General features: G+C 42.2%; 1 protein-coding gene across 4 annotated transcripts; it reads left to right on the top strand.

Annotated features, from left to right (window-relative positions):
- The first annotated feature begins 155 nt into the window (after nucleotides 1–155).
- Nucleotides 156–25,862, top strand: FBXL2 (F-box and leucine rich repeat protein 2). Of its 4 annotated transcripts, XM_033165341.1 has the most exons (16): nucleotides 156–282; nucleotides 7,598–7,659; nucleotides 9,318–9,372; nucleotides 11,494–11,568; nucleotides 13,077–13,171; nucleotides 14,292–14,360; nucleotides 14,447–14,542; nucleotides 14,789–14,915; nucleotides 15,092–15,166; nucleotides 16,614–16,744; nucleotides 20,087–20,147; nucleotides 21,324–21,368; nucleotides 21,534–21,590; nucleotides 22,568–22,780; nucleotides 23,500–23,610; nucleotides 25,041–25,862. In XM_033165341.1, the coding sequence occupies exons 1-15, from the start codon at nucleotides 280–282 to the stop codon at nucleotides 23,605–23,607; spliced, it is 1,272 nt and encodes a 423-aa protein (XP_033021232.1). In that variant the 5' UTR covers nucleotides 156–279; the 3' UTR covers nucleotides 23,608–23,610; nucleotides 25,041–25,862. The 4 variants fall into 4 exon arrangements, with proteins under 4 accessions (XP_033021232.1, XP_033021234.1, XP_033021235.1 ...); XM_033165343.1 differs by lacking the exon at nucleotides 25,041–25,862 and having other exon boundaries at nucleotides 23,500–24,018; XM_033165344.1 differs by lacking the exon at nucleotides 25,041–25,862 and having other exon boundaries at nucleotides 22,568–22,834; nucleotides 23,500–23,598.
- The last annotated feature ends 1,157 nt before the right edge of the window (nucleotides 25,863–27,019 follow it).

Genomic DNA, 27,019 nt, shown 5'->3' with positions numbered 1-27,019 from the left:
AGCTAATGCAAGCCCCGCCCACTTCGAGCGGCTCGCGCCGGCGGAAAGTCACGTGCCACCGGCTCCCCCAATCCGCGAAGCCCCCTACTCCTCCTCGCTCTCGCGCGCCTCAGGGGGGCCTCCGCCTCCCACTTGGCTTCCTTCACCGCCTCGCTCGCTGGGCGGCGCGCGAGAGCAAAGCGCAGGTCCCGCCGCCGCTTTAGCTGGTTGGTCGGCTGGCCGGCCTCTCGAGCGGCTCCTTCGTCACCGGGACAACCGGCGGCCCGCTATTGCCTCACAATGGTAAGTCGTTTTATTCTCTCCTCACCTCCCCCCCCCCCCACTCCCGTCCGACGGGCCGTTAAACCGCCGCCTGTCCCTCGCGCGCGGGAAAGCAGGTGGGCCGTGATGTGGAGATTCGATATGGGCGGAGATAGGTAGAGATATACAGATATGGCTATAGGTAGGGTGGGGTCTGAGGCGGCAGGCCGCGTCGTGGGGCGAGGACGGCGTTTAGGTGCGAAGAAGGCGAGGGAGGGGCGCGGCAGGGCGGCTCCTCTTTGGGGTCGGTCGGGGGGCTGCGAAGGGTTCGAAAGCGGCATTGTGGAGACTGTGTGAGGGACATTGTGGAGGGACGGGATGGGTGGGTAGGTGGAGGGCGGCTGGGACTCCTCGAGGGGGAGAGGACCGGGCGTCGTCCTCCCCTCCTCACGGCACAAGCGTGTAGGGCGGCAACGGCACGTTAAGATGGAGGGGGACGGGTGGGGACGTCCGCAGGGACCCGGCACGAAATGGTGTTCGTGGAGGCGCAGAGGCGAAACGCGAGTTTCGGGGCAGCGTCGCTGTGTGGTGGTGGTGGCGGCGCGTGCACGCACGTGCGAACGGGCAGCTGGGAGAGGGTGGGGTGGAAGGCACCGCCCGGCACCCAGTCTCTGAGGCTCTGTAGCAGGGGTGCCAACTGGAATACAATATTCGAGGAAGCCCCGCCCTGCATTATTGATCGCATGGCGAGGTGCACCCACACCATTTGAATGACAATGCCCATAAACTTTTTTTTTGGTGGGAGAGGGGGGAATCAAATATTTTATGGGGAGGGGGCACGAAGGAACCTCTGCCCCCAGAAGTTGGGGCCAGTTTTCTGTTGGGGGAAAGAAAATGGAAGATCTCAGGGGGACAGGAGATGAACCCCCGCTCCTTCCCCCCCCCCCGCCCCCGTTCCTGTGTAGAGTGTGGTAGATGCATCAGCAAAGGAAATTGTAAGATGGCTTTCGTTGACTTCCCAACCTTGTTTTTTTTTTTAGTGTGGCATGAGTTTTAGGAGAGTAGTTTCCTGCATCTTTCTGTACACCTTTCTGTATACATGTTTGTGTATGTTTTTCACAAAGCTTGTGTGCATGTGTGGACGTTTGTTGCGTGGCAAACAGCAGCATCAAATAAAACTTTTTGTTCTTGTCCAGTATAGATACTGTATCTGAAGTACAGTACTGCTGGAAATGGAAACAGTTTGTATTATGTGGGGAAGCGGTTTGAATGTTTGTACAGGTAGCTGCTGGCTTTCTTCGCTCATTTTTGGTCTGCTGCAAGTATTGTGTCCCCGTTTCTGATAAAGCATGCAACATTCCTGTTATTTACTTGCGATGAAACAGTTCACTGGGAACTTCATTCTGCTATTGCGTCAAGTTAATGCATTTAAATAAAATGCAGATGTTATTGCAGTTATAAAATTGTGTTTTCCTACATTGGAAGAAAAGATAAACATTTCCTGAACTCGTGACTTCAGTCCCTGTTACAGGTAAGTAGCCGTGTTGGTCTGCCATAGTCAAAACAAAATAAAAAATAAAAAAAATCCTTCCAGTGGCACCTTAGGGACCAACAAAGTTTGTTCTTGGTATGAGCTTTCGTGTGCATGCACACTTAAAATATTACAATATTCCAGGCTGCTAACTATATTTTAACCTTAAAAAATAGTCTTAACGTATGAAGAGAAAAGATAATGCTGACAATATTCTACCAAATTTCTTCACTGATAATTGGTGAGCAAAACTGTTTCTGGTATGACTGAAGTACCTGTCAGTTACTATAAGCAGAACAAATTAATATTGTGTGCAGTGTTCGAAATTTTGCACCTAACCTGACTATCAGCCACTTGAGACCAAGTAAAGATGCCTGGGGGCCAGGATGGCACCTGACAACCACCTGAACGTGCATGCCTGGGGATCATTGGATCTTGACTGCTTTCTCACATTAATACTACACCTTGTAAAATTATATTATGTTTTATCTGCACAATTGGAATGAATTTCAGGAACCAAAATGCTTGTTCTGTGAGCCTGTAGGGCAGGGATCCTCAAACTTTTTAAACAGGGGGCTGGTTGACTGCCTGTCAGACACTGTTGGGGACCAGACTATTATTTTTTTGGGGGGGGGAATGAACGAATTCCTATGCACACTGCATATATTATATTAGTAGTGCACAAAAAACAGGAAAAACAATACAATATTTAAAATGACACAAGTTGCTGGCTGAAAGCGCTTGGCAAAACCTCGGGGAGAAGAGAGAGAAAAGCCGCTGCCTCCCCTTTGCCCTCTGCCATGACTCTCCACTCGCGGCAGCTTTCTTCCTATCCCGTCGCCCTGCTTCTCGGTCCCCCTCCTCTCGGTCCTCTTCCTCCCCTCTCTCAGCAGCTGCCTCTTGTTGCCAGCCTCTGACCAGCATTCCCGGAGCCACGTGGCTCTCCCACCTTGAGAGCAGCCCGGGAGCGCGAGGCAATGGTGTGCGACGCGAAGCCTTTCCACAACTCAAAGGCCTTCACAGAGCTGTTAGGGGAAAGGGGAGGCTGCCAGCAAAGCCCAATGGTGGGCAGAGGGCCAGCAGGCTAGCCGTGCAAAGTGCAGCAGTTGCTCGGTCTGCCACTTAATAGAGGGAGGGAGGGCCCAAGCGTCGCCGCCACATCGCCAGCCTGCTCCCTCCCGCATCGCTCTCTGCTCATCCCCCTGCTGCTGTGGGAGCCATGGGCGGCTGCTGAGGCGGCCTCCAGCCTCCTCTGGTCTCAGGCAGTGCTCTCCGGCGGGCAGGAGAGCCACTCTCTCACTGGAAAGCAGCTTCCCTGGGCGAGGAGGGAGCAAGTGAGACCCAGCCTCTCGCCAAGATGGAGGAGGAGACTGAGCAGGCTTTGTCCTGGCTGGCCAGGCCAGATTCACAACCCTGTTGGGCCAGATCTGGCCTGTGGGCCTTAGTTTGAAGTCCCCTGCTGTAGGGGATAGATTTGATTCTTTCCATCCACATTTTCCCGTCTACATCACACAACTGGCAAGCTGCTATTTTACCTTGTGTAGGAAAAATTCAGGTATATAAATACAGTCCTACTTCCGCTTACGTATCCCTCCGGTTATGTAAACTTCGGGATACGTAAGCGGCAGATCCGGAAGTATATTTCTGGGTTTTTGCCATGCATGCATGCACAGAAGCGCTCTACCGCCGAGTGCACAGAGGCAGTCTCCGGTTGTGAAAACCTCGGGATACAGACGGATCCCCGAAACGGATCCCATCCACAACCAAAGGTACAACTGAGGGCAAAAAACAGCTTGGAGTGATCTGTATTTTTGTTTGTTTGTAGGAGTCTTGTTTGACTCCAACCCCAAACTGGATTAAAGACATGAGGCAGATATGGAATGAAACTGGGACTGTTTATTTAATGTACCTGCAGCAACTATGTAGCCCTGAACACTCCAGTGTATTGCCTGTTTGCCATCTTTGCTTGTTTGTCCTCACAATGGCTCCTAGCAAATGCTCTTAGCAACCTGATCCATTATCTTGTCTGCCAACACCTTTGTTGATGTTTACTCCTGGAGCATTGTGGCACTTAAGGTGTTAAGCCTTTGAGAGCAATAAGACTGTTAATACTCTTTTTAACTTTCCCTCATGCTGGTAAGCTTTGAGAGCATGATTTGAGGCAGTCCTTACCCACAGTCATGTCTTGGTGTGCTTAGTTCATTCCCGGACCAGAACTAACTTTACCCCCACCCCACTCCACATAGCCCAGATAGACTGAAGTAGATTGGGGATCCTGACCAACAGTCAATCTGACTTGGCCCCTTTAAAGCTGACCAAATAGTCCTTCATGGTTAATATGTGGAAAGTTTAATTTTGGGAATATACAGGGACATTCTATAAAGTTCCTGAGATAATGAATTTGGAACTTAGCTTGCCTTACCTACATAACCGTTTTGATAAATTTAAACCATAGCTATGCACTTTTTACACAAATGAATCAGACGTGTGATCACTTCAGTGCTGTGTGGGAAAAATGAATAGTCTATGAAGTAGGACATTTTTAACTCCAGTTGTGCTGCTATGCTGAAATTATTGAGCCTGGGGAGAAGAGAAGAGAAAGTAATGGCATATGGGAATGCAAAGTGGGAAGGAGATTTCACTCCCCTTACTTGTACACCCCCTTTGGTGTTAAATGCCCTTCTCCATATGAATACAGTGGTGCCCCGCTAGACGAAAACAATTCGTTCTGCGAAAATTTTCGTCTAGCGGGTTTTTCGTCTTGCGGAGCGGCAATGGCAGCCACGCTCCGCAAAACGAAAAAAAAAGACAAAAATTTTTCGTCTTGCGAGGCAGCCCCATAGACTTTTTCGTCTAGCGGGGCAGCCTTCCGCTAGACGAATGCATTCGTCTAGCGTGTTTTTCGTCTAGCGAGGCATTCGTCTAGCGGGGCACCACTGTATCACCGATGATATAAAACTGGAAAGGAATAGTGTAATTGGAAGAAAATTCTCTATTATGCAGCAGGTTAACTTAAAAAATTTCAAGGGTTAGATCATCTTTATGCTGAGGTTAATCATTTGGGAAACTTGGCTTGTTTTCTTTTAATAGTTACCCTCTGAAAAGTTTCCCAGGCAACATTGGTTAGAATTGCTCTTTTCTTGCTATTATTTATTCTAGCTGTAAGCTGTTCAAGATGTAAAGCAGTACAGTATTCTGCAATGCTTTCCAACCACTCTCCAAGTCTCTGATCCTCCTGTAAGCCATCACAGTGTTATATCCAGTCCCCCTTGGGAAAGTGGAGGGAGGAGAAGCTTTGCTGCAGATGTTTTGTCAATTTTCTTTCTCTGCTTGTGCAACGGACACAGATCTAGGTTTTGTACTGCAGCCCTCAGCTTTTAAAAAATTGACTTCAAAATGCCAGGGAATTAATATCATAGAACATTCCTGTCTTCATAACTTGAAGTAATTATAAGTAATTTAAAAAGCGTTTTTCAGTGCCATTTAACCCTGTCTTAAATTTAAAAATATATAATGTAGCTTGAGTAATTTGGGGAGGAAATTGTGCTAATACCAGAAATGATAAAACACTAAAAATTCAAATTTATTGCAGCATAATCTTTCAGGGACACAGCAGAAATGACTTTGACTATCTCTAGCCCAGAAATGTTTGTCACGATATACTTGTTAATCTTTGTTTGCTATACTATACAGTGGTACCTCTGGATGCGAACCCCATTCGCATAATGAGCAGTCCGTATCATGAAGCGCCACGTCTGCACATGTGCACGACGCGATTGGGCGCTTCTGCGCATGTGCGTGATGTCATTTGATGCGCATGCGCAAACCGCCGAACCTGGAAGTAACCTATTCCGGTACTTCCAGGTTCGGCGGGTTCGTAACTCGTGACAAACGCAACCTGCCGCCTTCATAACACGAGGTACGACTGTAGTTGCACATACAACCTTCTGGAGTATATTCACAGTAATGAAGCTGTTGAATTACTCAGCAGTTCTGAATCAAAGCAATTGGTGCAGTTGATGTGATTTTCAAGCTTTCACATATATAGACCTCCATTAATTTGTTAAAATGAATATTTTTAAGGGAATTTCTAGACTTTTTCCAGTTTGTTGTTGTTGTTCAGTCGTTCAATCGTGTCTGACTCTTTGTGACCCCATTGACCAGAGCATGCCAGGCACGCCTATCTTTCACTGCCTCCCGCAGTTTGGCCAAACTCATGCTAGTCGCTTCGAGAACACTGTCCAACCATCTTATCCTATGTCGTGCCCTTCTCCTTGTGCCCTCCATCTTTCCCAACATCAGTGTCTTTTTTAGGGAGTCTTCTCTTCTCATGAGGTGGCCAAAGTACTGGAGCCTCAACTTCAGGATCTGTCCTTCCAGTGAGCACTCAGGGCTGATTTCTTTAAGGATGGATAAGTTTGATCTTTTTGCAGTCCATGGGACTCTCAAGAGTCTCCTCCAGCAGCATAATTCAAAAGCATCAATTCTTCGGCGATCAGCCTTCTTTATGGTCCAGCTCTCACTTCCGTACATTACTACTGGGAAAACCATAGCTTTAACTATACGGACCTTTGTCGGCAAGGTGATGTCTCTGCTTTTTAAGATGCTGTGTAGGTTTGTCATTTTCCAGTTTGCACCCTCTCAAAAACTGCCATTCGGGCGGGTGGCGGGGAGGGATAAATATGTGGAATCCTTTAAAAACAAATAGACCCTAAACATTACTACTTTAAGAGGATTAAACACATTATGTATTATAGGGAATTGTATCCAAGACGTGGGGGGTGGGGTGGAATTGGCTAATAGCATAATTTCACAAATGCTTGTGCGACGATGTTTATGTTTTATAGCAGTGTTCATCTTTCTACTACTGCAAAAGGAAGAACACATTTAAATTTAGTTATGAAACTTAAAAGTTGATTACAAAGAACCCAATGTGGACTTTAGTGGCAACCCAGGTAATATGGAGGTGGCCTTCTGAACCTGATAGCTGCTTCCCAATTAAATATAAAAAGCTGCTTATCAAGTTGTTTTAGACTATTACTATTTTCCAGAACTGAGCTCTGCATTGACATTGAATAAGTGTCAATTTAGGGATTGGCTCTTCTGGTTAGAATCCAGAAGGGACCTGCAACTAATTAGCAACACCAAATTTCCCCCTTGGTACCCACACCTGCGGAAAGCATTTTAGAGCTAGTTATTTGACCAAACTCTCACCAGTTTCCTTTAAAATATCCTTATTGAGCTGTGTTTCCAAGTGATGGCCACCACAGTGTTAGAAGGTGCTATAACAAGGTTCCATATGCAGACTGATGTTGTATTTGTGGTCAGCCTTAGGTGGAAGACATCACTCGTTATCTGTTAGCCTATCCTTTATATAGAGACCCAAGAAAACCCTTTTTTGTAACCTTCATTCTCAGAAGCAAGCAGGTGTTCCCCAGCAGAAATGTTTCAATTCTTTTGAATGGCAATAAAAGCTTTGTAACACAGAGAGTGGCCATTTATGCACTGGACACAAAAAAGATCAGGAAAAATAAGACAGATAAAATCACTATAGATTGTTTTGGTCACTCGGACAATTTGGTGACTCGGACAGGGGGGGCAATTTGATTTTTAAGGAGGGGTGAGAATGAGTCAGATCAAGTTAATGGCCTTTTAGGCTTCCTCCACGTAAATAGTTAACTTTTTGAATAATAAGAATTATACGTCATGGGAGGGTCATCAGGACTTTAGAGATGCTTAGGTGGGGCATGGCCAAAAAAAGGTTGGGAACCACTGATCTAAAGGAACGATCATTCAAAATTCCGTGGTTTCTTTCTTTCTTTTTAGGCACTCTCAAATGATGATGAAGCTCTTATTAACAGAAAGTTACCAAAAGAACTCCTTTTAAGGTAATTCTAGATTACACGTTTATAGTTTTAATGTGATTATTGCTTATAAAATGGATTTCATTGGTTTCAAATTTAAGTTTTATAAAACTTATGCATGCCTAGTTTTAACTGCATTTGTTGCAAAAATGTGTCGGTATGTAGTTTTGAGGATAGCTTTTTAAAAGCACATTACCAATGCAGCTAGGAAACAATAGCTTTTTCATTGATGTCAATTTGGAATTTTCTGTGAAAACATCAAGCTTTAGAAAAATTGGTAAATATTGGATATTTTATTAATGTGGCATGGGAATGGGAGGGAATTTGCATAAGGACTAACAGAGAATTGACTACTCTTGTCCACTTGGACCCAAAACAGAGTTGACGCTGGATTTTCATTGTCTCTTGGCTCACTTCCCCCATACTTTGCCCCCATACTTTAAAGCATCAGTGGAGAGGGGGGAAGTTCCAATTTTGATGAGAGCAGTGGAAGAAAGGGGCTTATTTCATCCATATACCATTGTTCTCAAGCTGCTGTTACCCCTGTAGCAGATAAAGTATAGGCATGAAATATGAGTTTTATATTGAGTGTATGAACTGCTGCAGATATAATGTTCTCTTAACTCTTTCCAAAGTTAAAATCAACTATCCACCATAAACCTCTGCTGAGCAAAATTGCTCTTTGGTTTGCATTTACAGGTAGCAGTGACAATTTAAAAAGTTATATTCCTCTCATTTGCTTGATATAATCAAGTGGAACTTCTAGACTTCTGTGTGGCTTAACTGTGTGCACTGAGTGTGGCAGCTTAGACTTTGATTTTCTTCTTAAGCAAACACAACAGCATAGTTGTGCAGAAGGGTCCTGAGTTGCATGACAATATCCAGTAGGCTATTTCCTAATTATAGTTTTCTTACCCTTAGATTGGTGGGAACTGAAAGATCTCAAAGACAGTTTATCTAGTAGCTTATCCAGAATTGTATGAAATAAATATATACCGGTATATTACAGGTATATGTTACACCAGGGCATGGGTAGGCAAACTAAGGCCCGGGGGCCGGATCTGGCCCAATCGCCTTTTCAATCCGGCCCACGGACGGTCCAGGAATCAGTGTGTTTTTACATGAGTAGAATGTGTGCTTTTATTTAAAATGCATCTCTGGGTTATTTCTGGGGCATAGGAATTCGTTCATTTATTTTCCCCCCGAAATATAGTCCGCCCCCCCCACAAGTTCTGAGGGACAGTGGACCGGTCCCCTGTTGGAAAAGTTGGCTGACCCCAGCACCAGGGGTTGTCAGACTGGTCCCTACCGCCCACTAGTGGGCGTTTCAGGATTCTAGGTGGGCGGTAGGGGGTTCTATGGCACAAGCTGAATCCTCCTTCCATCAAGCACTGGTGGGTGGTAAGGAAATTTTACTATCAAGAAAGATGCATTAGTGGGCAGTAGGTATAAAAAGGTTGACTACCCCTGTGTTACACATTGCTGTAACATTCTTCACTGTGTAATTGTATGTAGACTATATGTGAGAAAAGTTCTTAAAACTGCCTTTAAAACATCTTTGGTTGGCTGCTTTCAAATACTGTCCTGATCTGACTGATACATAACAATTCATGTTTACTGGAGTATTTTAGACTGGATTGTTGAAAAACAGTTTTACTTCTTTCTTTTTTACTTTCTTACAGAATATTTTCCTTCTTGGATGTAATTACCTTGTGTCGATGCGCACAAGTTTCTAAGGTACTGCTAGGTGTTTGCTTTGTAATGCCATTTCTTCTGCAAATAAAAAAAGTGAATGTCTATTGTACACTTTGTGCTTGCAAAGCTTGAATGGTCCTTCTTCCTCTTTTACCATGAGGGGGAGATTGGATGCTTTTTCAATGAACCATTGTTTAGTGTGATGTCTGAATCCTGAACTGTGGTTAATGATAGCAATGTTTTATTGAAGCAAACAAACTTTAAAAGCCACAATGTGAAGTTTGCTTGCTTTGGTAAACTGTAGTAAAAATCCACAATCGTTGGTTTCAAATATAATGCTAAACTGTGATTAACTAAAAACGGAAGCAAAGTCTTCTAGCCTCCTTGCATCAGTGGAGGAGCAAGGGGAGGTGATGAGCCTGAGGCTTATTCAGTAACACCAAACCATAGTTGATGAACCATATTCCTTACATTTCAGCTTAGTTCTAACGTGTAGATGGGGAAACAATTGATGTGGTGGTAGAACAACAACAACAACACTTAGCATTTATGAAAGCTGCAATCCTGTATCCACTTGCCTGGGACTAAGCCCCATTAGCCCCATCAAACTTGGGGTTATTTCTGAGTAGACATGCTTTCCAAACTTTTCATGTTGGTGACACACTTTTTAGAAATGCAATATTTTGCAACACGGCAATTCAGTTTTACTAGCAAACTGGAGATGCTCTCCAGAGGTGGAGTGTGTATGCAAGCCTCCCGGGGCGGGTGTGTGTGCGCCCTGCCCCCACCTCCTTGTACCACCATCCCTGGATCCGAGCTTTGCAAGGCCGCTCTGGGAGGGTGGTGTGGGGACTCAACAGCCATGCATCCTGATCGAACGGCTCACAGTTGCCTTGTTCCTACACTGTCCTCCCTGAGCGGCCTTGCAACACTTGGAGAGCAGCACGAGGAGGGCAACATGAGAAAGTCGTAACCATGCGCCCCTCAATCCCAGCCTGGGATCGCACAGCGTGTCTCCACCCTGCTGCCCCAGCAGCCTTTCAACTTGGATTGCAGCCTTGGTGCCTGCTTTTGTGCTGGAAGGAGAAAGCACAGTGGTGGTTTTGTTTTGTTATACTTGCTACAAACCTGGAAATAAGTTGTCCTTGTTTTCTCCCTCTCCCTCCCCCCATTACCTAGAGCAGTGTTTTTCAACCTTTTTTGGGAAAAGGCACACTTGTTTCATGAAAAAAATCACGAGGCACACCACCATTAGAAAATGTTAAAAAATTTAACTCTGTGCCTATATTGACTATATATAATGTAATTCTCTTGAATTTTTCAATTTTTCCCACGGCACACCAGGCAACATCTCGCGGCACACTAGTGTGCCGCGGAACAGTGGTTGAAAAACACTGACCTAGAGAGGCCCAGGACTCCTTGAGAAAGTCTTTTGGTGGGATTTAAATACTAGGCACACCTTCCTATTTTGTTCTAGCAACCCTGGGGGAGAAAGAGAAAATTGGCTTTGGGATTTCCTAGGAGTAGTATTGTTGGGGGAGGCTGGTGCATTTGGAGGAAAGATGAGTAAATAATTGCAAAAAAAGAGAGGATTTGTTGCTGATTTTTAGGGCGTGCCGCTCCACTGCTCAAGAGGCTTCAGTCGCTTCAGCAGAGGGAGAATAGTAATTCTCAGGTATAAAAAAGGGCAATCAGCTTGATGCAACACACCTCCACACTGCAGCAGACACACAGTTTGGAAAGCTTTGATGTATAGGATCACATTGTTTAACAGCCCTGCAAAATGGCTTGTGTGTATTAGCTCCATATTGTAGTTTAAGCTAAAGAGAAGAGTGGTTTGTTTAAGGCTTCCTAATGAGTTCATAACTGAGGTGAAATTAAAAGTTGGCTCACAAGTTGCACTTTATCATACCAATAAGTATTCTTTCATCTAACTTTGCACTCTTACATGATATTTATCTCTTAAGAAACTGGGCCTTAAAATATTGCTTAAAAACTAGTTTCCCTCAACTAAGGACCATTTTAAAGATGGGAAAAATCCAACCAGTAGTTCTGAATTCTTCATGCTTTCATCATACCTTTTGTGAGTGATGTTTTGAAAAGACATTGGTTATTATGTTACATATATATAGTGTGCATATATGTGTTCTTTGTTTATTTTAGTCTTGGAATGTTTTGGCCCTGGATGGCAGTAACTGGCAAAGAATAGACCTTTTTAACTTTCAGACAGATGTAGAGGTTAGTAACACTAATGTTTTTCACTGTCATAAAAACCATGTACAGATCTGATTTAATTTTACCTTTTTATCTAGCGTTATTGGTTGAACTTTGATTTGAAAGTAGTTAATTGCTTTTAATTACCTTTTTTAGAGCAACAGGCAACTAAAACCTCATCTAACCTCTTGCCCACTGATTGCAGTGTCTGGTTTCATTTTCTTAGTTTGCTACATTGCGTATAAAGTAAGGGATAATAATGAAAAACTACTTTTCTGTACATAAAACAAATGGTGGGCAGGCAGCTTTCTCAAAATGTTGAAAAATAATTAAATCTACAGGTTTTACCAGCTATGGGGATTACACAATGCCTTGAGCTTTCACTGTCTCCTCTTCATAGTTCTTTTAAGGCCTATTATTATTATTATTATTATTATTATTATTATTATTATTATTATTATTATTATTAAAACAAATATTACACACTTTTATTTTGTATTTTCTTAACAGAAATAAATGAAACTATTTGTAAGAAATGTTTTTCCATATACCACTGAATCTTAGGACTTCCACCATCATTGTTGCTGTAGTGCATCTTTTTCCTCTTTGCACCAGTCACATAGTTAAAAAAAAAAGAGTGAGAAGAAGAAGCCTAACTTGATGTCCTGTTCTGGTCTGAGGCTGGATCCCACAGGGCAAGGCAGAACTAGCAGGACCACAGATAGCTCTGAATGAGAGTGGCTTGCTCTGACAAAAGTTGAGCCCATGTTGAGCCTTTTTTATGCCTCTGCCCTCATACTACCTCTCTTAGGCTCCATCCCATTGTAGATAACATTAGATTCTTAGAGAGGCCAACCCTCTTTAAGAACTTTAAATTCTTTAGTACCCACTGGCTTGAAGTTGGGCACTCTTTGAATCCATGGCCTGCATCACGATGCACTTCCTCTGTTGTTATAGGAGATAGATGGATGTATTAGATCATTATTGTACATTGAGTTTTAAAGGTTTTTGCATGGTATATCTCAAATGTTGCAACAGAAATCACTTCCTAACATTGATCTCAATCCTGCACATACTGTCCTGATTCCAGTTTGTTATGATTCAGTTAGGTTAACAAAGAACTAAACTTCAGACCTATAGAAATCTAGAATGGGGCATTTCCGTCCTGGCAAAGAGGAAAGGTGGTTTAAATTGGCCCTGATTCAGCAGGTTCTTTATACTTTAGTTGAGCATTTCCAATACTGGAGCCTACATACTTATGTGGTATGAGATTCCTATGACCATGTAAGTTTTATATTTATTTTTGAAGAAATGTGTGTATGCTGAAAGTGATTATTTTGCCATGTCCACATATGGCTCTTTCCAGTATCCCTGGCAGTTCATTTAAATAGAGTTGGCTTGAGGTCTTCAGCAATAAAAAACATTGTTTGTTTTGTTTTTGTCTGTTTTAGACATCATTCTTCCTGGCATGGAGCTCTTCTTGAAAGCCATCTGATTAGATATGAAGTTGATATTTGTTTCATCTGTTTAAGGGCCGGGTCTTAGAAAATATTTCCAAAAGATGTGGTGGGTTCCTGAGACAACTGAGTCTGAGAGGCTGTCTTGGGGTTGGAGATACTTCTTTAAAGTAAGTAATATTTTAAAAGTTGCTCTTTTTAAATTGCATTACAGTTTTCAGCATCAACTATGATGGAAAGGTGGAGGTTGCAACATGTGTTTGAGTAGAATACACAGTACCACATTGGCCTACTCTGGATCATGAGTACAACGATACTGATTAAAATGCCAGTGCAGCTGAACTCTGAACCCAGAATTGGTTAGTCAAAGGGGAAGGGAGTCTGCCATTGCTGACTGGAACAGTCTAGACAGTGAGAGGTGCATTGCCTATGTATCCTTATAAGTAGCTATTCTATCACAAGCATTACATCTTGCAGCCACTGACTCACATTTCCTGGCTAGCTGGTTTTATGACAGTCCCCTGTCTGGAATAAGGTACAATAAACCTATAGGTCCTGGCTGAAAGCTATCAAAACTCATTTTCCTCACCTACGGTACCCTCACTGGAAAGAGAGTAGGGTTGTACAACTTTTGAATGCCAATGTCTCAGGGGTGTAGGGCCTGCCAGAGGCCATCAGTGCAGCACCTGTTAGACAGTGTTGGAAACTCCCATTGTTCTTGGCGCATTTTGTGACGGGGAATTTCATTAGTGCGAGCAGTTTCTGAGCTCTAGGTGTAGTAGTGCGTCTAAGATTTCAGATTAATACTGCAGAGTGGAAGGAAAAGGGGACTTTTCTGCCTTCCCACTTTCAGCTACTCTCTGAAGACTCGAGAAGAGACCTCTTAAGAATATTAGGGGGTTAGGCAGGGGAAGGTCTAGAATATGTGAAAAATGAACATCATAATTTAGCAGCAGTTCATTTATTTTCAGTTTTGTATTCTTGCTATAAAAAAGCACGCCTACTGTAATTAACACTTTACTTTAATTGTTTGGGGAATTCCAGAACAGCTGTGCAGAGACATTTCCTCCTTCACATGATGGCATAATAATTAAAGGAATGGATATGAGATTAATAAGTTGCAAATAGTTTTTTTAGTGTGAAAGCTCTGACAAAACCTGAATATTATCTCAAATACAGCCAACTGTGTTTTTGATGCATTGTAAATGTTAAGTGCTGATGGGAGAGTGCATTATTACATAAAAATGTGCTCTACTTATTTGGGCTTTTTAAATTTTATTGCTTTTGCAGAACATTTGCACAGAACTGTAGAAACATTGAACATTTGAACCTTAATGGATGCACAAAAATTACTGATAGGTAAGCCAATGGTGTTGGATGGAAAAACTGATTTTTAAAAAAAAAAATGAGTTCGATTCATTTTTAGTGCCTCTCTTCCTTTACAGCACTTGCTTTAGCCTTAGCAAATTTTGCCCCAGGCTAAAACATCTGGATCTGACATCTTGTATTTCAATCACAAACAACTCTTTGAGAAGTTTAAGGTAAAGCTTTTTATTATTCAACTTAACATTGAAATGATTTAAGTTTATATCTGGAAATCGACTGGTGCTGCCTATTGCTAATATTGCTGGTGTTTAAATCTTTGACTGTGTGTGGCCTTTCCCTCTAAGATTTTGATCTGTGGTGGCCGGCTGTTACATTTAATATTTGTTAAGAACAATTTAATTTGGCTCTGCTGCTATAATAACTATTCAGAACACAATGCTTTGTTTTCTTGCCTGTTGCAGTGAGGGATGCCAAAATCTGGAACTCTTGAATCTTTCCTGGTGTGATCAGATTACAAAAGATGGCATTGAAGCACTGGTGAAAGGGTGCAGTGGACTAAAAGCACTATTTCTTAGAGGATGCACACAGGTACAAACCTGCTAAGGTATCAAGTTGAACCCATAAGAGTTAGTTTTATACTGTGGTATCTGACAAAGTTTTTTCCCAATAATAAAGCAGTATTCATTTATTGAAGTGATATTTTGCCATGCCATACTGCTTATGTCTACTACTTCTGCCAATTTATTTTCTCTTCATTAATACAGCTGGTAGATGAGGCGCTTCACAACATTGAGACTCATTGCCATGAACTGGTTATCTTAAACTTGCAGTCATGCATGGTAAGTACTTCTCTTTGCACTTTGCAACTTCTAAGATTAGATAGAAAAGATCATTATCCTAGGATGAAAACTACAGTGGTACCTTGGTTCTCAAACTTAATCCATTCTGGGAGTCCATTTGACTCCTGAAACTGTTCGAAAACCAAGGCGCGGCTGCAGGAACTTCCAGCACTCAAGCGGAAGGCACGTTGGAAGTTCGGCTTCTGAAAAAGTTCGCAAACCGGAACACTTTGGGGTTTGCAACATTCGGGAGCTGATTCGTTTGGGAACTAAGCTGTTCGGGAACCAAGGTTTGACTGTATAAGCAAACAAAAAAAATTGAGAAAAATTTAATGCTAGGCTTCACCGTTTAATATTGAGAATACACATGTACCAAACAAGCTTCTGCCATGCATTCAGAATTTTGAAAATATTGTCATACAGCTAATGTTCAGTTTGTCCTGTTTGTTCCATTTTCTTTTATAAAGTGCCACTTTATAAAAAGAAGATATCAAAAATAGGGCATATCAAAGAAGGGGCAAATAATCAATTCCAAGGTCAGGAATTTGGTGCACATGACATGCCAAAGGTAGGGAACTTGTGGCCCTTCGGATGATGTACCATGAACTTGAGCCAGCACAACCAGTAGTCAAGAATTATTTGAGTTTGGCGAGGGACACAGTCCTCAAGTACCTGTAATCTTAGTAATCTGTCAATCAGTCAGGAGATGTGGAGTGGGGAGCAGGTGATTCACATTTCCCCTTCTCTATAGTAACTCACAAAAAAGTCTCATCAGTGCCCTCCCATTGTTTCCCAGCCATTTTCTTGCTTTCCTAGAATCATGAACTATAGTCAAACCTCGGTTGTCAAACGTAATCCATTCCAGAAGACTGTTCAATTTCCGAAATGTTCGACAACCGAAAACTGAAAGCGGAAGCCTCAGTGAAATAGGAAAATTCAAAACGGAAGCCGTGAAGCACGTTTGGCTTCTAAAAATCGTTCGAAAACCGGAACAGTTACTTCCGAGTTTTCGGCGTTTGGGAGCCAAAATGTTTGAAAACTGACCTGTTTAAGACCCAAGGTTTGACTGTAATAGTGATTTCTTGTCATAATAATCGTTTGGCATGTTTGCACGCAAGCTTCTCTTTTTCTTTTTGGCTGCTAGTATACTTGCTTCCTTCAGCAAAATGCACATTATCAAAGTTGAAAGGAAATCCATCTTTGAAATACATGTAGTGCACCAAACCAAGATAAAGCACTGTGTTTGATGAAACTCCTTTCCAGATGACTATAGAGCGGAATCTATAAAAATGTTAACTAGCATGCCCCTGTAGTCAAAATGAACAGTATGGAACAACCTTTATGACAATTGTTATTGTTAACGTTTGTTATTTAATTGTGTAAACTTGATACAACTTAAGAGAACCTAACTAAAGATGACAGAACTTTCCACTGTTCTTTGTTACAGCAAATATCTGATGAAGGCATAGCAGGTATCTGTAGAGGATGTCACCAACTCCAGTCGCTTTGTGTTTCTGGTTGTACAAACCTTACAGATGCTTCTCTCGTAGCACTTGGTCTGAACTGTCCAAGACTGAAGTGAGTACTATTCAGTTCACACATTACTGAGTGGTGGTTATCTCTCTCTGCTTTGAAGTTGCATTCATCGTCATCAGACTAGCAGGTGCCTAATAGTTTTCAGTGAGAATTATGATGCAGTCCAATGCGTATTTATCCAAAAGCAAAACAGGAAAATGGGGAAGATTCAACCCCTGTGAAAAACTTGTGTCTGAAACCTTGGAGAAGATCTGCGAGTCAGTGAACTAGGTGGACCTGACCCAATGGAAGGCAACTTCTATGTTCCTAAGTAAGTTCCACAGGACTTCTTTCCAAGTAAGTATGGCTAGGATACTCCCCTGTGTGATTTTAGTATTTTTAAAAGTCACATATATTGAAATTTGCATATTCCTGAAAACTAACTGAAAATGTAATCCTGGATTACAGGTAGATTTCTGAGACCTGATTAGGGACAATACCGTTCAGTGTTAACTTAAATGTGCCAAAGGTAGACTATACTCTGCTAAAGCTCATGCTACAATAAATCTGCTGACCTTGAAGTTGCCACAAAAATTGTTGTTTTGCTGCAATAGACTAACAGAGCCACCCGTTGAAAAATGTGTGGAATTGCTAATTTGACCACAATATTCAAGTAGTGGTTTATCTTTAAGCCTTCCCTCATCTTTCTCTGCTTTCTTTGTATATTTTGCCTGGAATGTATAATTGTGCATTTCCCCCCAAACACTCATATAAAGATTTAGGAGGAGGATGGGCAAGCAAAACTATGTTTATACATCACTAGGGACAGTGTGGAAAGAGAACCAAGCTGCATGGTTGGGGGAACAGCTTTTCTCCTAGAATTATAACATAGGAAGATAGATTCCACTTAACCTTCTAGGATAAGCTAATAATTTAAGAGAAGTTGGAAAAATAACACATCTTCCAAAATCGGGAACAGAAAGCAAGTTGAGTAGCAGCGGTGTTGGTTATGCTCATGAGTCCAGCAGTGTCTGTGGGTGCACGCATCTAATCTCCCCCTCCCCTCAAAAAAAAAAAAAAGAATGTAATACATTAATCAGTATGGGTATACTTGCACGTAAAGCCTACTTCCCATTCCTGACAGAGAATAACAGAGTCTCCATTAAATGAGACTCTGCAGGGAGCACACGCAGATGCATTTCCCACCCCACTTAGGGGTGTAGGAAGGGGGGCGGTGGGGGTGGACTGCCCCGGGTGCCCTCACTGAGGGGAGTGACATTTGGCGCGCCACCCACAGCTCCCAAGCCTATCCCGAGCCATTGGGGTAAGGGGGGATTGCCGGCAGCATTCCCCCCTTCCCCCTTTGCTTTGACAGCTTGGGGGGAGGCTTGGGAGTCATGGGTGGGCGGTGCACCAAATGTCTGCCATGGGTGGTTCACTCTGCCTCCATGGGCGGCTTGCTTCGCCCCTGGCTGCAGGGCATGTCCGCCACGCCGGGCACCCAAGCAGCTATCCTGCGCCTGGAAGGGCACCCTCTGTGCCATGCTGACCCCACTCCATCTGGAGGTCCTTGAATATATGGGCCTTATTTCTCCCTCCTGCCCACATAATTTCAGATACTTGCTAGTCTTAAAATAAAAATGATACTTATTGGCAATTCTGTTTATTGTGCATCTCCCTCTTCCTGATATTGTTCCCCTCCCACTTCTTCTTAGGGTCTGTTTGTGGAGGTGAATTTTTCTTTGCAATGTATTTCTGCATTATTTCCCTTAAGGTGAATATAGAAAGGTTGGTGCATTTTATATTTTGTTTTGCAATTTTTATTTCCTGATGGTTATGGCTGCACTTTTCTTCTTTTCCTGCTGCTTTTTTCAGTTTTTAAAATTGTTAATTTTAAACTACTTCAAGGGATGGATCAACAAATGTAACATGCTGGGTGAAAGCCAAAGTTCCTTTTCTAAACCCTCTTTCTTCAGCACATCATCAGTGTAAAATCGAGTTCCATAACAAGGTAAATAGGGTTGTAAATAGACTAATCACTAGGAAACATTGTCACCACCACAATGAGCAACTTCTTCCAGGCTATTTGGGATTCCTTGAAGTTACCCTAGGTGTATTCTAGCCTTTCTAGAAACTGGAACCAAGCTATCCTTTTAACAATAGAACCTTTAGCAATAGCATAAGAGATCAGTGATGTGTATATAGTTTTGAATGATGCTGATTCAGAAACAGAACAGTTGGTATATGCAAGATGGAAAGTGAATGAGCAGCCAATTTCCCATTTAAGGAGAGAAAAAGATAATTCTGTTTGCTGATTTTACCAAATAAAAAAGCAGCAAGCTTAAACTACATAATATTCATTGCATCTCATCAGTATTCTTCCAATGCTAGTTAATATATCACAAACTTAGATGGTCTGAATTGGTTGCATCCAAAAAGGTAGCACAAGGTTAGTACAAGTGGCACACTACAATGTAGTATAGCACCACTATGATGTGCTGTCAGACAGCAAACACTATCAGGAGACAGCCTGTCAGGTTCTACATTGAATCATTCAGAAAGTAATTGTGTACACCCATGCTGTATTTTTAGATCAGTATCCTACCCTTTTCCCAAGGAGCTCAGGGTCCATATGCCCTTTATTCTCTCTGTGAGGTAGATCAGATAGAGGAAAGAGAGATGGACCCTGGGCCACCCACTGAAATACTTGTCTGAATAGGAATTTGAAACTGGGTCTCCTAATTTGGTCCTCTTAAGTACACCCCAAAAAGTCCACAACTAGAGCAGTGCTTCTGCGCGTGCGGCAAAACTCGGAAGTATACACTTCTAGGTTTACCGCATTTGCAAGCTGAAAAGACGTAACATGAGGTATGACTGCACATTATGGCATGAATGATGGTTTAGTGCTTGAAAGGAACAAAAATGGATGGAGACACTTCACCTGGCTTATAGCCCTGGGTTGCTTCAGGCCTTCAACAATTTGGAATTCCAAGAAATGGTCAATTCCAGGTCATCAAAACTGTGAATGTGGTCAAGAAGGTGTGGCCGAATGTTGGTAATGAGAATGCTAATAATGACCTCTGTCCATCCTCATCCACAAGGCATGACAGCTGTCACAGACTTCAGCCTTCTTCATCCCCCACGACTCGACTAAAATGTTTTCAGGTCTCAATCAAGGAGATTTTCAGTTCTTACAATGTATCATCCATAGAAACAGGATTTTAGTCATGTTGCAGAACTTGAAATTTGTAGTCTCATCGCCAACAGAGATGATAAAATAATCTAGGATAGTAGATGTATTATTTATTCCTGTTTCCATTGCATAGAATCATATGCTAGGTCCCTGGTGTCATCACAAGTATTTCTTTCTGATTATTCTCAACTGCAGAAATGTTTATTTTTCAGGATTCTGGAGGCTGCAAGGTGTTCCCATCTCACTGATGCTGGTTTTGCACTTCTAGCACGGGTAGGTAAGGTTAATATTATTTAACTTTTTATCCCACACTTCCTCTAAGTATAAACAAAATAAAAAAAAATTCCTTCCAGTAGCTACTGGAATTTTTTTTAAAATTTTGTTTCAACTATGGCAGACCAACACGGCTACCTACCTGTAACCTCCTCTAAGTATCTTATAGCAGAACTTTTAGCCTCCCAACCCTTTGAGGTAGATTAAGTTTCAACAGTGAATTGATACTGTAACTGCATTTCACACAGCCAGACACACCTCTAGCCATTGTACCACATTGACCACACATTTAAAAAAAACTACACAAGTACATAACTGCATGTGCAAAGATATAAGGAGGAAATCTGTCTGTTTCAGGGGTTGTAAATAGACTAATCACTAGGAAACCCTTGAATTGGTTGTGACCTTGCTTTTGCCCAGCTATGCATGAGGGTCAAGCTCCCTTGTTTTCAGTTCTCAAAAAAAAACTGATTGCAAAATTAAGATACATTTTCCAGATTAAGGAGGGTTGCTTCACTGTATCTCCACCCACTGAGGATTTAGCCTGTTGTTTTGGATAAGAGGAAAAACAAACTGTAGTTATTCAGTACATAGGAGTCGTGTATTGTCAAGGGAGATGACACGTAGCACACTTTGCAGAGCAGAGAGAGAAAGCAACACCAGCTAACTTGCAGTTAATTTTTATTAAGAAATCAGAACAGAAAAAAACAGAAACTCCAGCAGTGTATTCCCCCATAGCAAGCTGTTGCTCATACTGTCTTGCACCTCTCACTTCACTCCATTCCCTCTGTGTCATGCCCCACTCTTGTCTATGTGAGCCCCAATGTACCTTCTTTCTCTGCTTGGCTCTCTGTTACGTGCTTTGGGATTGGGAGGAGTCACTGTCTTTGTACTGGGACACCTGCTTGTTACCCTTTCCCTTGTCCTCCAAACTCCCAGTCTCCAAACTCCCCCTCTGGGTTGTGTCTGGTTGTCCACCACCAGGAGCCTGGATCCAACTCCTCTTCCTCTGCGCTTTTATTTGCGGTTTGTGTGTCTTTTCATCACCCTTCCTCATCTAGTCAGTCCCTGACACGTCAGAAAAGTATATGCATGTCATACTGGAAGTTTATAAAATCTTAAGTTCTCAGTTTAGCCTTGTTTTTAATGGTAGAATGCTTTTTTTCTCACTTTTAGAATTGCCATGAACTAGAAAAGATGGACCTAGAAGAATGTGTTCTGGTGAGACCTATTTGTACAAGGCTTTTGCATTAGATCTAGTAAAAGTATCATTAAAAGATGACACTCTTCTGTGTCCAGAAAAACTTGCAGACTACAAAGACCGAGATGTATTTTTGGCTATCCCTGAGTTTGACACTGTTCTCCATATAATTTCTTTCTTTCTAGATAACAGATAACACATTGATACAACTTTCCATTCATTGCCCTAAACTGCAAGCGTTGGTAAGTTCCTGTTTATTTACTTATTTTTATACAAATAAATACTCATTCCACTTCTTCAGATCAAATGATCCATTCATCTTGTTGCTAGTGGAAACTGGGAATTAGGAAATTTAAGATTATGTTCACTCAGGGCATTTATATGAACAGAATATAAACAAATTATTATATGCCAGCACAGATTCTGCATGTAAAAAAATTGTTTTGGGGTTTTGTGTGTGCCAGTAATGAGACTACATAGAGTACTAACGTTGTATTTCTTAACCTACCTCTGGAAATCGGGGCACTTGAAAATTGATTTTTGAAAATCAGTTTAAAAGGCAAAGCAATCAAATATTGTTTCTTTAAAAATAACCTGGCATTGCATTTAATTAAACATGTTAAAGTCTTCACCATGACCATCAATTAGAATGAGTTTAATGTTGCTTTTTGATGGGGATGGGGAAAATAATGGGATATTTCTCACTTCTTGAAATTATTACAAAGGATGTCATCCAGGCGTTTATTATTGTCAGCTTCCTTCTGGGCTCAGGAAATAGCAAGTCCTTGGAAGTAGTAGGATCCAGGAGATGCCATCCTATATCTTATCAGGTTCACTGTTTTGAGCGTTCTTGAACTTGCAAATAACCAAAAATGCTGAAGCCCAAGTAAATATTGTGGGGAGGAGAGAAAGAAGAACCAGAGGTAAAAACAAGAAGGAACCTCAGAATGCAAAAAGGGTAGAAAATCCTGTTTTGTTTAGCCTTCCTGTTCCACTTCATCTACAGAAAGTTTTTCAAGAGCCATGGATAATTCTGCTCCAGTTGAAGCAGGTTAAAATTTGGGGGAAATAAACATTTCTGTAAGCCCTGTCTCGTACTGAATAAGTGGAGACACCCATCTCAGGAAAAAAAATCCTTTTCTTAAATGAGAGATGATGGATTTGACCTGTTACAGAAATATGCATTAATGAAACATTGCATTTCTCATCTTTGTTACAGAGCTTGTCCCACTGTGAACTGATCACGGATGATGGGATTCTGCATCTGAGCAGCAGCACATGTGGACATGAAAGACTCCAAGTACTTGAATTGGACAACTGCCTTCTAATCACAGACGTGACCCTAGAACATCTTGAAAATTGCCACAACTTAGAAAGAATTGAATTATATGACTGTCAGCAAGTCACCCGTGCAGGCATCAAAAGAATAAGAGTACGTACTGCACAACTGTGCTGAGATGCAGAGCCTCAGTGTTGATATATCAAGGTAGCTCCTGGCATGACTTTTAATACACACCAAGACCAGTGTCATATCATTTAATAAAGTGTCTATTCGTAGGCTGTCATTCAGCAAGAGTGCACGCTACTGAACTCAGTGCTGTCTAAATTAATGCAGAACACCATGCACCTGCAACAGAAGCAGCATATTCATTTTTCTTTCTAGAAAGGGATTTGTGGGAAAAAAAATTCTTCAGATGTCTCTACCAGAGTGGGTTACAGAATTTTTTGAAAAGGTGGAGAAACTGCTTTGGTTGCAGCTACACTTTGTTCTCCTACAAGTTCATAAAAGTTAGGATGAAAGCTGGCAGGATCACCTCAATACTATTTGGCTGCTTTTCATTAGCAGTTATTAGCTCTGCAGAGCAAGATTAACAAAAGTGGATTGTTCTGGAATGAGTTCCAGTAAAAAATCATGTAATGATTGTTTGCTAAAGGATCCTGGAAATTGGGAGTCCCATACTACTGCCTAAGCAGTCTGAACAGGACTGGCAATTTAATGAAGTTACTAAAGTGGATATAATTTGTTAAGGCAATGCAGAACTGAGGGTTGGGGTCCTGTTGGGAGGGGAGGGTTCAACAGCAAAGCAATGTTTTACTATATTGGGATGCAAATTGTATGGTAATTCATTGAGTATTAATTTTTGCCTACAGGCTCATCTACCAGATGTGAAAGTTCATGCTTATTTTGCTCCAGTAACTCCACCTCCTTCTGTAGGAGGCACTCGCCAACAACTCTGCCGATGCTGCATTATTCTTTAGCAGGTAAAGAGTGGCACTGAAGATGTTGGATGAAAGAATGACTGGGAGCAACCATGGTTAAGCTATAAAACAATGTGTTGTTGTTTCCAGCCATCCAATTCTGCATTGGTCATAACTCCAATGCTAATTTACAGGTAAAATACCATGCAGATATGGAACAGTATTGGCACTTGGATTGACTATTCTACTGTAGCATTTCTGCCACTGCATTGCCAACGTGTACTAGCTGGTGTGGAGATATGATTGTCAAATTAATCAGAACAAAATACCAACAGTAGAACCCTGCAGTTAGATTACTTGCACCTCCATGCTTTTAAGTATTAAGATCATCGGGGAAAACCTTTAACACATGTAACCAAAAATGTATTTAACTGTTGGCACGGTTGCTCTACAGAACCTGAACAGGCCATATTATAACTTGCCTTCAAACAAAGGCAAATGTAACCTGTTGAACAAAACAGCTTCTCTGGAATGGTATGCAGGAAGCACCCAGAAGATAGTGGCTTATCACACTCCCCAGTGCCGGCAGTGTCATGGGATGCAGAGTTGGACTTCAGCCTTCATATGACATCAAGCATGGAAGAGGTATAGCCACAGCTTCTCTTTGTTCAATGGAACGTAATTCTAAACAAGTGTGTATAGCTGATGCCCTGTAAATTGTCCTGGATCTCTGCTCCAGTGCACTGTAGGAAGATTGGGGTGGGGTGGGGGTTTGAAGGGGAAATAATGTAATACCTTGAAAGGAACCAAGTAAATTGAGTAAAAAAAATCCAAGGAAGGAATCAAAGCAATATAATTCACTAAAATGCAAAGCAAGGAAAAAAGGCAAGGTTGAGAAGAAAAATGAAATAGACCACACACATGTAAAAGTTGCCAAATTTTATTCAGCACCAGGGGAAAAACCTGTCTGCCTAGTGACCAGTCTGGAGAGTGTGGGACAACTTGTCACCCAGCAAGGATCTTCATGTGATCCTGCCTGTCCAGTCGGAGGAGAGGAGCCATCCAAGCATAAGGACTGCTCCAGGAGCCTCTGGGGAATAGATTCCCTTCTGAAAGTAGCAGGGCAGCTGCAAAGGAACCATCAGGAGCACTCCCTATTGTTCCTTTGCTACCACAGCTTCACCTTTCCCATGCTTGATCCCATATGACATCAGGTGCCCCATGAAGGGTGGGCCATTTGATCTAGCTCTCTGGTCAAAGGGGGTTCTCTTCACACCTGCTCCTTCCAGAGTCAGCAGTGTTGAAAAAAGTAAAAGAAGAACAAAATAAATCTCTGTGTTGAAAGACTCCCCTCTTTTGGGTATACAGTCTGAGGCTCCTCTACAGAGGAATCCTTAGGACTCCCCTGGGAAGGAAGAGTGGTCTCACATGGCAGCAGCAAGATGCTTACACCAGTTATTCCATTCTGATGATTTTGTGCCTTTTCTTTCTAGGGTATTGTCCCTAGATCTGGAATCATAAGCAGACCTTGACATCCCAGTCACAGTCTAGAGAAGCACCAGATTTTCCAGCTCCAAATTCCTCCAGTGAGGTTCACTTTCTGGCATTGTTCAGAAAGCTGGTCAGTGCTGATTGATCGACACCCTTGCAAGGTAGGAAGGCTGCAGGAGTAGCAGAAAAGTTTTATTCCTTTCCAGAAAAGACCTTGGACAGGTTCAAATTTCCCATTGATGATGGCCCAGAAGTAGTGCTATTGTTGGAGGCAGTGGTCCTCTGGGATGGGGATACCTACCTCTTTGAAGGATTAGGCAAGCAATGTTCAGAGCCAGTGTTAAAGACCGGCCAGTGGACTTCCTCCACAGCTTCTGTTTTGTTTTGTGCACCCTTCCTTTGGGTGAAGAATCTGTTGGCAGGAGACTGACAATAGGCTACACAGAATTCACATTTGTCTAGTGACCTCTAGCATTTATAGCAGATGCTAGGTTTGTTGGTTTGCCATTTAGACCTCTGGTGACTGGGGAGGAGGCCCTAAGGGATGTGCTTCAGAAGGGGATCTCTTTCCTTCCTGGCCATTTCTTGAGAGTCTTGCCTGGACTTAGAATAAGACATGTTTTCTGTCTTTATGCTGTTCATTTCAGATGGGGGGGGATTGCCTTGATTTATTTAATAAAATTTATATACCACTAGATTGAAATATTAAAATTATCAATAAAAAGTTTAAAATCCTAGAATGTTCACTTGTAATGTTCCTCCCTGATCAAACAGTTTAAGCAAGTCTTAGTGTTTTCTTGATGCCTCCTTTATGTCATCATTTGGAATTAAATGTTGGTTACTACCATGAATGTTCTTTCCAGGGATGTGCAGAAGGTATCCATGCCCACCATATTTAAGGGAGTGCAGAATGGTATTTATCTTCAGCCTGTGTCTGTCTTGTGCCATGCTGATTTGGAGGGTATGATCAGTTTTCCTGTTCTTAGGCTGTTTTGATTGTCTTCCTCACATATGGTCTCTGGTTCAGACCTGCAGGAGATGGGGAACTGGCTAAAACATTCAAACCTGCACCATACAATACTGCCTGTCCCAAGGCAGTAATAATCTACTGTTTTATGGATGCCTCCTGCACCTTTCCCCGACACTCCAATTTGCTATATTGGATAAATGCTAGTTTCCCAAGGGCAATTGTAAGCCAGTTGATAAATCAAGTACTCCAAAGTTATGTGAGGACTCTTGTAGGGCTCTAAATAGGAAAGGCATATTGTCTAGTAAGTTAAATGCTTATTCCTTTTCAGCAAAGCCCATGTAAGGTGGAGCAGTGCTTTTGTCTCATGGGAATCTTTGAAGCCAATATTACGAATATATTAAAATGTTAGGACAACGCAATACAATGTTTCTGAAAATAAGCAGTGGTACTATAATAATAATAATAATTTATTATTTGTACCCCGCCCATCTGGCTGGGCTTCACCAGCCACTCTGGGCGGCTCCCAAATGAATGTTAAAACAATACAGCGTTAGATATTAAAAACGTCCCTAAACAGGGCTGCCTTCAGATGTCTTTTAAAAATAGGATAGCTGCTTATTTCTTTGACATCTGATGGAAGCGTGTTCCACAGGGTGGGCACCACTACCGAAAAGGCCCTCTGTCTGGTTCCCTGTAACCTCACCTCTCGCAATGAGGGAACCGCCAGAAGGCCCTCGGCGCTGGATCTCAGTGTCCGGGCTGAACGATGGGGGTGGAGACAGTAGCAGGGGTTAAGTTCTGCCTGACATATTAGATATCTCACTCAATACACAAGCAATTAATGTTGCACAAACCGTTTAATATTATATTAGTGAGAATGTGTGGTCCTCCAGATGTTAAGACATTGCAGCTTCTAGCATCCTGACCATTGATCCATGGTTGCTGAAAGTTGGAATTGAAGAACAGCTAGAGCGCTGGTTATTCCCCATTGCTGTGTTATATGAATGGGAC

Source organism: Lacerta agilis, chromosome 12 (genome assembly GCF_009819535.1).
Source record: "Lacerta agilis isolate rLacAgi1 chromosome 12, rLacAgi1.pri, whole genome shotgun sequence".
Classification (NCBI taxonomy): domain Eukaryota; kingdom Metazoa; phylum Chordata; class Lepidosauria; order Squamata; family Lacertidae; genus Lacerta; species Lacerta agilis.
Note: the sequence above shows the minus strand (reverse complement) of the source record. Positions and strands in the feature narration are given on the sequence as shown.

Bases quoted from the DNA above. Each gene is read 5' to 3' on its own strand.
- FBXL2 (XM_033165341.1), top strand. The intron at 9,373-11,493 runs GTACTGCTAGGT...TGTTTATTTTAG, and splicing joins GATGCGCACAAGTTTCTAAG to TCTTGGAATGTTTTGGCCCT. The intron at 20,148-21,323 runs GTAGGTAAGGTT...TCTCACTTTTAG, and splicing joins GTTTTGCACTTCTAGCACGG to AATTGCCATGAACTAGAAAA.